At 44.2% G+C, this 17,543-nt stretch overlaps 1 protein-coding gene across 1 annotated transcript in view; it reads left to right on the forward strand.

Moving 5' to 3' along the window:
• The window catches only part of PMFBP1 (polyamine modulated factor 1 binding protein 1), a 90,145-nt gene that overhangs the window by 20,541 nt on the left and 52,061 nt on the right, over positions 1–17,543 (forward strand). The window contains exon 3 of the mRNA XM_063438171.1: positions 12,205–12,285. Within this exon, the coding sequence (XP_063294241.1) occupies positions 12,205–12,285 (81 nt within the window). The remainder of the gene's footprint in view (positions 1–12,204; positions 12,286–17,543) is intronic.

Raw genomic sequence — 17,543 nt, forward strand, 5'->3', positions numbered from 1 at the left:
AGCAAGATACAATGTTCCCCAAAAACATCCTCTTCCTTGTCTGTCTCAAATGTCATCACAAACTACATTCTTCTAGAAATTACATCCCCACATTCCTGTACCTTGTTTTCTAGTGATGCCTAGTACCGTTACACTAATCTACCTTTCAGTGTTTGTATGAAGATCACATACTGTATAGTATGTGTGTGTGTGGTATATAGTGTATGGTGTATAGTGTGTGTATGGTGTATAGTGTGTGTGTGTGGTTGTGGTATATAGTATAGTGTGTATGGTATATAGAATAGTGTGTGTGTGTGTGGTTGTGGTATATAGTATAGTGTGTATGGTATATAGTATAGTGTGTGTGTATGGTGTATAGTGTGTGTGTATGGTGTATAGTGTGTGTGTATGGTGTATAGTGTGTATGTGTGTATGGTATATAGTGTGTATGTGTGTATGGTATATAGTATAGTGTGTGTATGGTATATGGTATATAGTGTGTATGTGTGTATGGTATATAGTATAGTGTGTGTATGGTATATAGTATAGTGTGTGTGTGTGTGTATGGTATATAGTATAGTGTGTGTGTGTGTGTGTGTATGGTATATAGTATAGTGTGTGTGTGTGTATGGTATATACTATAGTGTGTGTATGGTATATACTATAGTGTGTGTATGGTATATAGTATAGTGTGTGTGTATGGTATATAGTATAGTGTGTGTGTGTGTGTGTGTGTATGGTATATAGTATAGTGTGTGTGTGTGTATGGTATATAGTATAGTGTGTGTGTGTGTGTATGGTATATAGTATAGTGTGTGTGTGTGTGTATGGTATATAGTATAGTGTGTGTGTGTGTATGGTATATAGTATAGTGTGTGTGTGTGTATGGTATATAGTATAGTGTGTGTGTGTGTATGGTATATAGTATAGTGTGTGTGTGTGTATGGTATATAGTATAGTGTGTGTGTGTGTGTGTATGGTATATAGTATAGTGTGTGTGTGTGTGTGTGTATGGTATATAGTATAGTGTGTGTGTGTGTGTGTGTGTATGGTATATAGTATAGTGTGTGTGTGTGTGTGTATGGTATATAGTATAGTGTGTGTGTGTGTGTGTATGGTATATAGTATAGTGTGTGTGTGTGTGTGTGTATGGTATATAGTATAGTGTGTGTGTGTATGGTATATAGTATAGTGTGTGTGTGTATGGTATATAGTATAGTGTGTGTGTGTGTATGGTATATAGTATAGTGTGTGTGTGTATGGTATATAGTATAGTGTGTGTGTGTATGGTATATAGTATAGTGTGTGTGTGTATGGTATATAGTATAGTGTGTGTGTGTGTATGGTATATAGTATAGTGTGTGTGTGTGTATGGTATATAGTATAGTGTGTGTGTGTGTATGGTATATAGTATAGTGTGTGTATGTATGGTATATAGTATAGTGTGTGTATGTATGGTATATAGTATAGTGTGTGTGTGTGTGTGTGGTATATAGTATAGTGTGTGTGTGTGGTATATAGTATAGTGTGTGTGTGTATGGTATATAGTATAGTGTGTGTGTGTGTGTGTATGGTATATAGTATAGTGTGTGTGTGTGTATGTGTGTATGGTATATAGTATAGTGTGTGTATGGTATATAGTATAGTTTGTGTATGGTATAGTGTGTGTGTGTGTGTGTGTGTGTGTGTATGGTATATAGTATAGTGTGTGTGTGTGTATGGTATATAGTATAGTGTGTGTGTATGGTATATAGTATGGTGTGTGGGGGGGTATATAGTATAGTGTGTGTGTGTATGGTATATAGTATGGTGTGTGGGGGGGGTATAGTGTGTGTGTGGGGGGGGTATATAGTATTGTGTGTGTGTGGTGTATAGTGTGTGTGGGGGGGTATATAGTATTGTGTGGGTGTGGTGTATTGTATGGTGTGTGCGTCTGTGAATAGTATACTGTGTGTGTGTGGTTTATAGTATACTGTGTATGGTGTATAGTATACTATAGTGTGTGTGTGTGTGTGTGGGGTGTATAGTATAGTGTGTAAGTAAAGGCCAGACATTGCCCACAATGTATCCTTCTTATAGCCTTTCTTTTGCTGCCATGTTTCCAATATATAAGAAATTATTAAGCAGTTCTTTTGTTTAAACCAGGACAGCTCAGGGCTCCATTCTGTTTTTCAGTTTTGGTGGCAGATACACTGTTTTGTCTCCCCTGAAGGGCTGCAGCTCCCTCTGCTGGTGATGTTGGGAAATAACTTTTTATTATTGGGATTTGAGGCACACTGGGGGAGCCGTAGAATGTATGTTGGGTAGGGAGAGGGCTGTATTGTTTAAAGATGTATTTGCATGGGCAATGTGTAGTACTGATTTGGGATTAGAAATTTATGAGACGAACCCAGGATAATTTGGGATTATTTGTTTATGGTAGTATGTTGCAATTATTTGGGTCTAGTGATTTATCGGGGGAGTGAGGCATATTTGGGATTAGTGCTTTATAGGAGGAAGTGATCAGGATTAGTGGTTAATGGTGGGAGCGAGGTATATTTGGGATTAATGGTTAATGGTGGGGAGCGAGGTATATTTGGGATTAGTGGTTAATGGTGGGGAGCGAGGTATATTTGGAATTAGTGGTTAATGGTGGGGAGCGAGGTATATTTGGGATTAGTGGTTAATGGTGGGGAGCGAGGTATATTTGGCAATAGTGAATTATGGGGGGAGCGAGGTATATTTGGGATTAGTGGATTATGGGGGAGCGAGGTATATTTGGGATTAGTGGATTATGGGGGAGCGAGGTATATTTGGTATTTGTGGATTATGGGAAGGGAGCGAGGTATATTTGGGTTTAGTGGATTATGGGAAGGGAGCGAGGTATATTTGGGTTTAGTGGATTATGGGAAGGGAGCGAGGTATATTTGGGTTTAGTGGATTATGGGAAGGGAGTGAGGTATATTTGGGTTTAGTGGATTATGGGAAGGGAGCGAGGTATATTTGGGATTTGTGGATTATGGGAAGGGAGCGAGGTATATTTGGGATTTGTGGATTATGGGAAGGGAGCGAGGTATATTTGGTATTTGTGGATTATGGGAAGGGAGCGAGGTATATTTGGTATTTGTGGATTATGGGAAGGGAGCAAGGTATATTTGGGTTTGGTGGATTATGGGAAGGGAGCAAGGTATATTTGGGATTTGTGGATTATGGGAAGGGAGCGAGGTATATTTGGGATTTGTGGATTATTGGGGGAGTGAGGTATATTTGGGATAAGTGGATTATGGGAAGGGAGCAAGGTATATTTGGGTTTAGTGGATTATGGGAAGGGAGCGAGGTATATTTGGGATAATTATGGGCGAGGGAGGTATATTTGGTATTCATAGATCATGGGGAGGGAGGTATATTTGGGATTAGTGGATTATGGGAAGGGAGCGAGGTATATTTGGGATTTGTGGATTATGGGAAGGGAGCGAGGTATATTTGGGATTTGTGGATTATGGGAAGGGAGCGAGGTATATTTGGTATTTGTGGATTATGGGAAGGGAGCAAGGTATATTTGGGTTTAGTGGATTATGGGAAGGGAGCAAGGTATATTTGGGATTTGTGGATTATGGGAAGGGAGCGAGGTATATTTGGGATTTGTGGATTATTGGGGGAGTGAGGTATATTTGGGATAAGTGGATTATGGGAAGGGAGCAAGGTATATTTGGGTTTAGTGGATTATGGGAAGGGAGCGAGGTATATTTGGGATTAGTGGATTATGGGAAGGGAGCGAGGTATATTTGGGATAATTATGGGCGAGGGAGGTATATTTGGTATTCATAGATCATGGGGAGGGAGGTATATTTGGGATTAGTGGATTATGGGGGGAGCGAGGTATATTTAGGATTAGTGGTTTATGGCGGGAGTGCGGTATATTTGGGATTAGTACATTATGGGGAGGTAGCGAGATATATTTGGGATTAGTGGATTATGGGGAGCGAGTTATATTTTGGATTAATAGATTATGGGGGAGCGAGGTATATTTGGGTTCAGTGAATTATGGGGGAGCGAAGTATATTTGGGATTAGTGGATTATGGAGGGGAGCAAGGTATATTTGGGATTAGTGGTTTATGGGAAGGGAGCGAGGTATATTTGAGATTAATAGATTATGGGGAGGAAGATATATTTGGGATTAGTGGTTTGTAACGGACCGTTTCAGCATACAAGGGGAAAAATGCGTTTAGGCGATAATCCCCTTTTCCATAGACAGGCACAGCTACTGCAGAACATCAGAACTCACGAGCTGGATACGAAATAACACTCCGAACTGGAACAGCTGAACAAGAAAAGCATACCATCGGCTTACACTCTTGGCAGTCAGCTTACAATCCAATCCCCCCCAAGAACGAGACGACACTTCATTTTGAGGGTTAAGCAGGAACTCAAGACTGGGACACCCAGTCTGGCTTTTATTACCAACAAGTACATACAGGACACTCCCAGGGGGAGGATGAAATTAACCAATCACATGGATGTACCTCCCACACATTTCCTCCCCTTAGATTAACACTTAACACAATTATACTGTACACCTTTTTCCCCAATTCCTGGATGTACCCCAAATACATATGCTACACCTCCAAAACAGGTATCCCCTGATAGCCCTTATTCAGGGGGACAACATATGCAAGAATCAGCCCATTCGGATAAATGGTTCAGGAGTTATGGAACTTTAAAGTATTGACCGACCGCATGGGTAAAGTATCCGAAATCAGTTCCATGCATTTTGGCCCTGCGGTCGGTCACAAACAAGGGAATGAAAACAGGCGAATTGCCTGTGTTATAGAGCCTGGAGAGGGTTAGAATGAATTCCCTTGTTTGTGGGGTTCTTTCTACCGAACGGCGGGTCATTCGGTAGTTTCCATACGAATTTCTGGAAGTATGGAGGTCTCAGCGGTGTTTGCCTAGTCAAGTGTCCGATTTTAGTTCCAGACACTCGACGGCAAAACACCGCTGTTCGGTAGTTAAAGATGGCCGCCGCCACGTGTTTGTTTCCCGAATGGCGGCCACCCAGAGGACACAGAACACATTACATGGATTGCCAATTACCCGTTTGCAACATTGTTGCAAACGGTAATTGGAGGCACACTTAGTCCTGGGTGGTCTGGTTGTTCGGTAGTCTCACTCAATATAATGAATGGAGTGATTCTACCGAACAATCAGATGAATGCTGTACACATATATAACCCAGGTTAACTGCATACAAAAATACATACATGACATGAAAGTATTAAAGGCAGGATTACTGTACTACGCTCCACAGTCTTAAAGGGACAGTAGTCCCAAAATGTCCATTGCTGATTTTAAAGGGCCAGTAGCAGCAATACAAATTAGTACATGCCCAAATATAGTCTTTAAAGTGCAATATGTCCAGGGGCCATAGTCAGCGGGCAGGAGGCTAGCAGCCAGGCCTCTCCAGTTCACAGTGGCGAAGCTGGTTTCGCCACATTTCTCCCCTTTGTCAATTAGACTAACAGGGTACCTGACTTTCTGCCGGTCAGTGCCCTGGTTAGTCCAGCAACCCACCCACGAAACAGAAATAACAGAGCAGCCCACCCACACTAACCGGTTACTACATCTGGGTGAGGAAGGATTTTGTCCAAGTTCTGGTGTTTCACCACTGCTGGGTGGGAGACGGGTAGGCTGCCTTGGTGGGTTGCTGAGGGGGCAGAGACCAGCGGTACTCTGTCCTGTTGCCAGCCCTACCACGGGAGTAGTCTGGTGGGCGCCTGGTTGCTGGAGACTGGCTGTCTCCCCTTTAGGTGCACAGCTCGACTGCCGGAGGGGGAGACCGACTGTCTCCCCTTTGGATCCATCACACTGAGGCTGGGGAACAGGACCGACCGTCCCTATCCCTTGTGCTGTAAGTGCAGAGACTACGGTCCCATCTGCACAGTTGTGGGGCTTAACATCTCCCCTTGGTGGATTAGGTTGCCGTGGGAGAGAGGGTGTAACAAGTTCCTCTCTCTGGATGGCAAACTGCCGCTGGGGAGAAAGGATGGCACCTTCTGCTCCCTGAGGTACACACTGCCGCTGGGGAGGAAGGACGCTGCTCTCCTCTCCCTTCACCTCACACTGCCTTCCTGGCACATCACTTTGTTGCTGGGGGGCAGGAACAACAACCTCTGCCCCCTGTAACTCAGCCTGCCGCTGGGGAGGATGGACGACACCATCAGCTCCCGGAGACACACACTGCCGCTGGGGAGGGAGGACGCTGCTCTCCTCTCCCTTTACTTCACACTGCCTTCCTGGCATATCACTTTTCTGCTGGGGGGCAGGAACAACAACCTCTGCCCCCTGTAACTCAGCCTGCTGCTGGGGAGGAAGGACGACACCTTCATCTCCCTGGGACACACACTGCCGCTGGGGAGGAAGGACGGCACCTTCAGCTCCCTGAGGTACAATCTGCCGCTGGGGAGGAAGGACGACACCTTCACCTCCCTGGGGTACACACTGCCGCTGGGGAGGAAGGACGACACCTTCATCTCCCTGGGGTTGCTCACAGGACCAGTCTATGAGGACCCCTACTTCGGGTTCTTCCTGCCGCCTCAGGGGGGGGCGGCTAACCTCCTCGGATGCAGCCTCTACTCTGCTGCTGTACCACTCTTCCTGCTCATCATACTCTTCGTCCATCTTTGAGTTTTGCTCAGCCATGACCTGGTTCCAGATCCCCTGGAATGTGTCCATGGATATATAACCCCCATACTGGGCCACTTGCTGCCTCACCTTGGCCATAAAATCATCTTCAGCGTCAGAGCCTTCCATACTTGTCTGCTCCAAGTCGCTGGATACCTCTGCTACCTCGGGTACTGCTGGTTGCTGTTGGGCGGGAGGACCGGTTGTCTCTTCCCAGGCCTCATTGATGAGTCGCAGGTAATCCCCCTCCAGGTTCCATTCCTGGTTAACCAAATATCGTAGGTCTGCCTCGAGGTCAATAGCGCCAAAGAGACCCAGCATGTTCTCTCGGATGCCGTACAGGTCCCAAAAACGATAGTCGGTATCTTCCCCAAAGTCCTCGTCACCACTATTATTCCAAAATCGACCGGGGCCAGTGTAATCTCCGCCTTCTGGGAACTCATACTCTGCCATCCTGGGGACACACTGAGCCGCGTACCACTGTAGCGCCTGGTATGCGTCGTCGAGCACCAGTTCTGCGTATACTAGAATCTCGAGTCTAGTCACCCACTTTTCTGTGGTCTGTTTTCTCAGGAGGGGCATCCGCTCTGCCATTCTAGCCAGAATTCGCTGCCTTCTGCTGCGGCGCTGATCCCCTCGTGAATACTGTACTTCCTCTAGGGCTTCGTCCCACAATTTGGCTCTGACAGTCTCTCTGTACATCAACATGTTCTCCTCTGAGACTGCTCCAGACTCCAGGACGTAATCGTCCAATCTAACTTGAAACCTCTCCTCCATTTTCTGAGTTCCTTTGTAGATAGGGTCGCTGTACGGATACTAGCGTTGCCCTCAATTTGTAATCCAAAAAATGGTGTTGTCTGTAGCTGTCCCTCTGGTTGTAGGAACGATCCCGCCGCTTGCCACCAATTGTAACGGACCGTTTCAGCATACAAGGGGAAAAATGCGTTTAGGCGATAATCCCCTTTTCCATAGACAGGCACAGCTACTGCAGAACATCAGAACTCACGAGCTGGATACGAAATAACACTCCGAACTGGAACAGCTGAACAAGAAAAGCATACCATCGGCTTACACTCTTGGCAGTCAGCTTACAATCCAATCCCCCCCAAGAACGAGACGACACTTCATTTTGAGGGTTAAGCAGGAACTCAAGACTGGGACACCCAGTCTGGCTTTTATTACCAACAAGTACATACAGGACACTCCCAGGGGGAGGATGAAATTAACCAATCACATGGATGTACCTCCCACACATTTCCTCCCCTTAGATTAACACTTAACACAATTATACTGTACACCTTTTTCCCCAATTCCTGGATGTACCCCAAATACATATGCTACACCTCCAAAACAGGTATCCCCTGATAGCCCTTATTCAGGGGGACAACATATGCAAGAATCAGCCCATTCGGATAAATGGTTCAGGAGTTATGGAACTTTAAAGTATTGACCGACCGCATGGGTAAAGTATCCGAAATCAGTTCCATGCATTTTGGCCCTGCGGTCGGTCACAAACAAGGGAATGAAAACAGGCGAATTGCCTGTGTTATAGAGCCTGGAGAGGGTTAGAATGAATTCCCTTGTTTGTGGGGTTCTTTCTACCGAACGGCGGGTCATTCGGTAGTTTCCATACGAATTTCTGGAAGTATGGAGGTCTCAGCGGTGTTTGCCTAGTCAAGTGTCCGATTTTAGTTCCAGACACTCGACGGCAAAACACCGCTGTTCGGTAGTTAAAGATGGCCGCCGCCACGTGTTTGTTTCCCGAATGGCGGCCACCCAGAGGACACAGAACACATTACATGGATTGCCAATTACCCGTTTGCAACATTGTTGCAAACGGTAATTGGAGGCACACTTAGTCCTGGGTGGTCTGGTTGTTCGGTAGTCTCACTCAATATAATGAATGGAGTGATTCTACCGAACAATCAGATGAATGCTGTACACATATATAACCCAGGTTAACTGCATACAAAAATACATACATGACATGAAAGTATTAAAGGCAGGATTACTGTACTACGCTCCACAGTCTTAAAGGGACAGTAGTCCCAAAATGTCCATTGCTGATTTTAAAGGGCCAGTAGCAGCAATACAAATTAGTACATGCCCAAATATAGTCTTTAAAGTGCAATATGTCCAGGGGCCATAGTCAGCGGGCAGGAGGCTAGCAGCCAGGCCTCTCCAGTTCACAGTGGCGAAGCTGGTTTCGCCACATGGTTTATGGAGGAGGAAGATATATTTAAGATTAGTGGTTTATGGGGGAGTGCAGTATATTTGGGATTAGTACATTTTGGGCAGGGAACGAGATATATATGGATTAGTGGATTATGGGGAGCGACTTATATTTTGGATTAATAGATTATGGGGAGGGAGGTATATTTGAGAAAGCCAGCCAAACCTGCCATTGTTCCCAAAGGATGTCCACACCAACCCCAGGGACCGCCACAATATTTGGGATTATGGGGATCAGCAAGGTATAGTTGAAATTACTGGATTATGGGGAAGGAGCGAGGTATATTTGGGATTTGTGGATTATGGGGGAGCGAAGTATATTTGGGATTAGTGGATGGGGAGCAAGGTATATTTAGGATTAGTGCATTATGGGGAGGGAGCGGGGTATATTTTGATTAGTGGGTTATAAGGGAGAGAGTGAGGTGTATTAGGGATTAGTGGATTATGGGGAGTGAGTGAGGTGTATTAGGGATTAGTGGATTATGGGGAGTGAGTGAGGTGTATTTGGGATTAGTGGATTATGGGGTAGCAAGGTATGTTTGGGATTAGGAATTACTGGATTATGGGGAAGGAGCGAGGTATATTTGGATTTGTGGATTATGGGGGGAGCGAAGTATATTTGGGATTAGTGGATTATGGGGAGGGAGTGAGGTATATTTGGGATTAGTGGATTATGGTGGGAGCGAGGTATGTTTGGGATTAGTGGATTATGGGGGTAGCAAGGTATGTTTGGGATTAGTGGATTATGGGGTAGCAAGGTATATTTGGGATTAGTGGATTATGGGGAGGGGGCGAGGTATATTTGGGATTAGTGCATTATGGGGGGGAGTAGGGTATATTTTGATTAGTGGATTATAAGGGAGAGAGTGAGGTATATTAGGGATTAGTGGATTATGGGGTAGCAAGGTATGTTTGGGATTAGTGGATTATGGGGGTAGCAAGGTATATTTGGGATTAGTGGATTACGGTGGTAGCAAGGTATGTTTGGGATTAGTGGATTATGGGGGTAGCAAGGTATATTTGGGATTAGTGGATTATGAGGTAGCAAGGTATATTTGGGATTAGTGGATTATGGGGAGGGAGTGAGGTATATTTGGGATTAGTGGATTATGGTGGGAGCGAGGTATGTTTGGGATTAGTGGATTATGGGGGTAGCAAGGTATGTTTGGGATTAGTGGATTATGGGGGTAGCAAGGTATGTTTGGGATTAGTGGATTATGGGGTAGCAAGGTATATTTGGGATTAGTGGATTATGGGGAGGGGGCGAGGTATATTTGGGATTAGTGGATTATGGGGGGAGTGAGGTATGTTTGGGATTAGTGGATTATGGGGGGAGTGAGGTATGTTTGGGATTAGTGGATTATGGGGGTAGCGAGGTATATTTGGGATTAGTGGATTATGGGGGGAGCGAAGTATATTTGGGATTAGTGGATGGGGGAGCAAGGTATATTTGGGATTAGTGCATTATGGGGAGGGAGCGGGGTATATTTTGATTAGTGGATTATAAGGGAGAGAGTGAGGTATATTAGGGATTAGTGGATTATGGGGTAGCAAGGTATATTTGGGATTAGTGGATTGTGGGGAGGGGGTGAGGTATATTTGGGATTAGTGGATTATGGGGGGAGTGAGGTATGTTTGGGATTAGTGGATTATGGGGGTAGCGGGGTATATTTGGGATTAGTGGATTATGGGGAGGGGGCGAGGTATATTTGGGATTAGTGGATTATGGGGGGAGTGAGGTATGTTTGGGATTAGTGGATTATGGGGGTAGCGAGGTATATTTGGGATTAGTGGATTATGGGGGGAGTGAGGTATGTTTGGGATTAGTGGATTATGGGGAGGGGGCGAGGTATATTTGGGATTAGTGGATTATGGGGGGAGTGAGGTATGTTTGGGATTAGTGGATAATGGGGAGGAAGCAAGGTATGTTTGGGATTAGTGGATTATGGGGGTAGCGAGGTATATTTGGGATTAGTGGATTATGGGGGTAGCAAGGTATGTTTGGGATTAGTGGATTATGGGGAGGGAACAAGGTATGTTTGGGATTATGGGGGGAGTGAGGTATGTTTTGGATTAGTGGATTATGGGGAGGAAGCAAGGTATGTTTGGGATTAGTGGATTATGGGGAGGAAGCAAGGTATGTTTGGGATTAGTGGATTATGGGGAGGGGGCGAGGTGTGTTTGGGATTAGTCGATTATGGGGAGGGGCGAGGTATGTTTGGGATTAGTGGATTATGGGGAGGGGCGAGGTGTGTTTGGGATTAGTGGATTATGGGGAGGGGCGAGGTATGTTTGGGATTAGTGGATTATGGGGTAGCAAGGTATGTTTGGGATTAGTGCATTATGGGGAGAAAGCAAGGTATGTTTGGGATTAGTGGATTATGGGGGTAGCAAGGTATGTTTGGGATTAGTGGATTATGGGGGTAGCAAGGTATGTTTGGGATTATGGGGGGAGTGAGGTATGTTTTGGATTAGTGGATTATGGGGAGGAAGCAAGGTATGTTTGGGATTAGTGGTTTATGGGGAGGAAGCAAGGTATGTTTGGGATTAGTGGATTATGGGGAGGGGGCGAGGTGTGTTTGGGATTAGTCGATTATGGGGAGGGGCGAGGTATGTTTGGGATTAGTGGATTATGGGGAGGGGCGAGGTGTGTTTGGGATTAGTGGATTATGGGGAGGGGCGAGAGGTATGTTTGGGATTAGTGGATTATGGGGTAGCAAGGTATGTTTGGGATTAGTGCATTATGGGGAGAAAGCAAGGTATGTTTGGGATTAGTGGATTATGGGGGTAGCAAGGTATGTTTGGGATTAGTGGATTATGGGGGTAGCAAGGTATGTTTGGGATTAGTGGATTATGGGGAGGGGGCGAGGTGTGTTTGGGATTAGTGGATTAAGGGTGAGTTGTTATTGATGGTTATATGGGTAACTTGCTCCATTTAATGTACGAGGCCAAAGGAACCATAGATGGTAAGTGCACGAGTTAAACGCGATAAAATTGCTGTTTGAGACACTTTTTCTCCATGACATAAATAATATATTACAGATGGTGATGAGTGAATGAATCCTCGTATCTCGCTCTATGGAATAATTGTCTCCTATAATTGCATGCGGCCAGGGTTTTGCATTTCTTAGATCTGTAAAGTCTGAACCTGGAACCGTGTTTGCTTGGCTTGAATCGCTCTGTATTCCTTCCATTTGTGTGTGTGTGTGTCAGAGAGAAAGGAGGGGGACTGAATTACAATTTAAAATGAAAAATGAATTTTTTTTTGTGATAAGAATGTGATTCAGCCGCAGCCCATAATCATATGCGTTTTAATAATCTTTATTTTGCAGGAGTCAGTTTCCAGGGCAACTGAGTGCGAGGCTGTGATGAGCTCCCTGATGAACGGCAGGCGTCTGCAGGCGGGAGTATCTGTGAGTCCCTTCCCGTCCCTGTAATGACGGCTGCTATTCCTCTGCCCCCCTCTGCTAAGACTTCCATTATCCTGTCGCTGTGAGCTGCACAAATTGCAGGACGTGGAGCTCTGAAGCCCACTAGGCCAAGTTAAATAACAGATGGAATATCTTTAGCATTTTTATGTAATTACTTTTTTTTATTACTCCTATTTCTCCTTCCCTGCTCTCCGCACACCAATCGTAGGATCAGAGCGCCGTTACCCAGCCAGGGGAAGGGGGGTAGAATAGGGTGTTTGCAATCTTTCTGTGTGAAGGGAAAGTGGAGTGTATACAAAACATATTATTTATTCTGATGATGGCCATTCAGGCCTTTCCTTGCCACAAACCAGCCCTCCATCCTGCTACGTTTTATTCTCCCCCCTAGGCAGACAGTCTAATGCCGCGATTTGCCATGACACTGCCATCCTTCAGCTGTCTCAGCAAAAACATCTGGCAACACTGGCCTAGTGCTTCCCCACAGTATTCCCAACCACCTCTGCTGGAAGGCTATTCCATGTACCTACAGCCCTGGGTATTGAATAGGGTCACACACAGTTAGTGCCATCACTAATTGGCAGCATTGTGTGCAGAGGATGTCTATGTTCTTAAAGCGCTTTGTTCATCCTCAGACAGGGAGACTGCGGCAATATAAGGTTTATTATAAATCGTACTGTCGCTGCCGACCCCCATCTCTCCCTACCAGCCATCGCTGCTAATAGCTACATCCTCCAGCAATTCTTCCAGCTCAGCTACTGTGGCTTTAAATGTGAATTCCTGACAATGCTCAGTTTAGTGAATAATTCAGGGTGTGCTTAGATTATGGTCTACAGTTTATTTATTATAAAGCACTTCACACCATATACCAATCTATTATACCAATCCATTATACTGCACTTCATACCGTATACCAATCTATTATACAGCATTCCATACAGTATACCAATCTATTATACCGAACTTCATACCGTATATCAATCTATTATACAGAACTTCATACCAAATACCAATCTATTATTCCGAACTTCATACCGTATACTAATCTATAATACAGAACTTCATACAGTATACCAATCTATTATACAGCACTTCATACTATATACCAATCTATTATACCAATCCATTATACTGCACTTCATACCGTATACCAATCTATTATACAGCATTCCATACAGTATACCAATCTATCATACAGCATTCCATACAGTATACCAATCTATTATACCGAACTTCATACCGTATACCAATCTATTATACCGAACTTCATACCATATACCAATCTATTATACAGCACTTCATACCGTATACCAATCTATAATACAGCACTTCATACAGTATACCAATCTATTATACTGCACTTCATATTGTATACCAATCTATTATACAGCACTTCATGCAGTATACCAATCTATTATACAGCATTCCATACCGTATACCAATCTATTATACAGCACTCGATACCATATGCCAATCTATTATACAGCATTCCATACCGTATACCAATCTATTATACAGCATTCCATACCGTATACCAATCTATTATACAGCACTTCATACCGTATACCAATCTATTATACAGCACTTCATACCGTATACCAATCTATAATACAGCACTTCATACAGTATACCAATCTATTATACTGCACTTCATATTGTATACCAATCTATTATACAGCACTTCATGCAGTATACCAATCTATTATACAGCATTCCATACCGTATACCAATCTATTATACAGCACTCGATACCATATGCCAATCTATTATACAGCATTCCATACCGTATACCAATCTATTATACAGCATTCCATACCGTATACCAATCTATTATACAGCATTCCATACCGTATACCAATCTATTATACAGCACTCCATACCGTATACCAACCTATTATACAACACTTCATACCGTATACCAATCTATTATACAGCACTCGATACCAAATACCAATCTGTTATACAACACTTCATACCATATGCCAATCTATTATACAGCACTTTATACCATATACCAATCTACACTGCTCAAAAAAATACACTTAAGGGAACACTTAAACAACACAATGTAACTCAAAGTCAATCACACTTCTGTGAAATCAAACTGTCCACTTAGGAACTTAGGCAAATGGGATAGACAACAGGTGGAAATTATAGGCAATTAGCAAGACACCCCCAATAAAGGAGTGGTTCTGCAGGTGGTGACCACAGACCACTTCTCAGTTCCTATGCTTCCTGGCTGATGTTTTGGTCACTTTTGAATGCTGGCAGTGCTTTCACTCTAGTGGTAGCATGAGACGGAGTCTACAACCCACACAAGTGGCTCAGGTAGTGCAGCTCATCCAGGATGGCACATCAATGCGAGCTGTGGCAAGAAGGTTTGCTGTGTCTGTCAGTGTAGTGTCCAGAGCATGGAGGCGCTACCAGGAGACAGGCCAGTACATCAGGAGACATGGAGGAGGCCGTAGGAGGGCAACAACCCAGCAGCAGGACCACTACCTCCGCATTTGTGCAAGGAGGAACAGGAGGAGCACTGCCAGAGCCCTGCAAAATGACCTCCAGCAGGCCACAAATGTGCATGTGTCTGCTCAAACGGTCAGAAACAGACTCCATGAGGGTGGTATGAGGGCCCGACGTCCACAGGTGGGGGTTGTGCTTACATTGGCAAATTCGCCACTGGCGCCCTGTGCTCTTCACAGATGAAAGCAGGTTCACACTGAGTACATGTGACAGTCTGGAGACGCCGTGGAAAACATCCTTCAGCATGACCGGTTTGGCAGTGGGTCAGTAATGGTGTGGGTGGCATTTCTTTGGGGGGCCGCACAGCCCTCCATGTGCTCGCCAGAGGTAGCCTGACTGCCATTAGGTACCGAGATGAGATCCTCAGACCCCTTGTGAGACCATATGCTGGTGCGGTTGGCCCTGGGTTCCTCCTAATGCAAGACAATGCTAGACCTCATGTGGCTGGAGTGTGTCAGCAGTTCCTGCAAGACAAAGGCATTGATGCTATGGACTGGCCCGCCCGTTCCCCAGACCTGAATCCAATTGAGCACATCTGGGACATCATGTCTCGCTTCATCCACCAACGTTACGTTGCACCACAGACTGTCCAGGAGTTGGCAGATGCTTTAGTCCAGGTCTGGGAGGAGATCCCTCAGGAGACCATCCGCCACCTCTTCAGGAGCATGCACAGGCGCTGTAGGGAGGTCACACAGGCACGTGGAGGCCACACACACTACTGAGCCTCATTTTGACTTGTTTTAAGGACATTACATCAAAGTTGGATCAGCCTGTAGTGTGTTTTTCCACTTTAATTTTGAGTGTGACTCCAAATCCAGACCTCCATGGGTTGAAAAAATTTGATTTCCATTTTTTACTTTTTGTGTGATTTTGTTGTCAGCACATGTAAAGAACAAAGTATTTCATAAGAATATTTAATTCGTTCAGATCTGGATGTGTTATTTTTTTGAGCGGTGTATTATACAACACTTCATACCATATACCAATCTATTATACAGCATTCCATACCATATACCAATCTATTATACAGCATTCCATACCGTATACCAATCTATTATACAGCATTCCATGCCATATACCAATCTATTATACAGCATTCCATGCCATATACCAATCTATTATACAGCATTCCATACCATATACCAATCTATTATACAGCATTCCATGCCATATACCAATCTATTATATAGCACTTCATACCCTATAACACGGGTGGGCAATCTGCGTCACTCCACATGTTTTGGACTACATCTCCTATAATAATTCTAGCAAAGCATCAAGGGAGGTGTAGTCTAAAACATCTGGAGAGCCGCAGATTGCCCACCTCTGCCATATGCCAATCTATTATACAGCACTTCATACCGTATACCATATATCAGTCTATTATACAGCACTTCATACCATATACCAATCCAAACCTAGTATACAGTGTAAGTAGTGTACAGCACTTCATACCATATACCAATCCAAACCTAGTATACCGTGTAAGTAGTGTACAGCACTTCATACCATATACCAATCCAAACCCAGTACACCGTGTAAGTAGTGTACAGCACTTCATACCATATACCAATCCAAACCTAGTATACCGTGTAAGTAGTATACAGCACTTCATACCATTTACCAATCCAAACCCAGTACACCGTGTAAGTAGTGTACAGCACTTCATACCATATACCAATCCAAACCTAGTATACCGTGTAAGTAGTGTACAGCACTTCATACCATTTACCAATCCAAACCCAGTACACCGTGTAAGTAGTGTACAGCACTTCATACCATATACCAATCCAAACCCAGTACACCGTGTAAGTAGTGTACAGCACTTCATACCATATACCAATCCAAACCTAGTATACCGTGTAAGTAGTATACAGCACTTCATACCATATACCAATCCAAACCCAGTACACCGTGTAAGTAGTGTACAGCACTTCATACCATATACCAATCCAAACCTAGTATACCGTGTAAGTAGTGTACAGCACTTCATACCATTTACCAATCCAAACCCAGTACACCGTGTAAGTAGTGTACAGCACTTCATACCATATACCAATCCAAACCCAGTACACCGTGTAAGTAGTGTACAGCACTTCATACCATATACCAATCCAAACCTAGTATACCGTGTAAGTAGTGTGCAGCCCTTCATACCATATACCAATCCAAACCTAGTATACCGTGTAAGTAGTGTACAGCACTTCATACCATATACCAATCCAAACCCAGTACATCGTGTAAGTAGTGTACAGCACTTTATACCATATACCAATCCAAACCTAGTATACCGTGTAAGTAGTATACAGCACTTCATACCATATACCAATCCAAACCCAGTACACCGTGTAAGTAGTGTACAGCACTTCATACCATATACCAATCCAAACCTAGTATACCGTGTAAGTAGTGTACAGCACTTCATACCATATACCAATCCAAACCTAGTATACCGTGTAAGTAGTGTACAGCACTTCATACCATATACCAATCCAAACCTAGTACACCGTGTAAGTAGTGTACAGCACTTCATACCATATACCAATCCAAACCCAGTACACCGTGTAAGTAGTGTACAGCACTTCATACCATATACCAATCCAAACCTAGTATACCGTGTAAGTAGTATACAGCACTTCATACCATATACCAATCCAAACCCAGTACACCGTGTAAGTAGTGTACAGCACTTCATACCATATACCAATCCAAACCTAGTATAC

The sequence above is a fragment of the Pelobates fuscus genome, chromosome 12, assembly GCF_036172605.1.
Source record: "Pelobates fuscus isolate aPelFus1 chromosome 12, aPelFus1.pri, whole genome shotgun sequence".
Taxonomy (NCBI): Eukaryota; Metazoa; Chordata; class Amphibia; order Anura; family Pelobatidae; genus Pelobates; species Pelobates fuscus.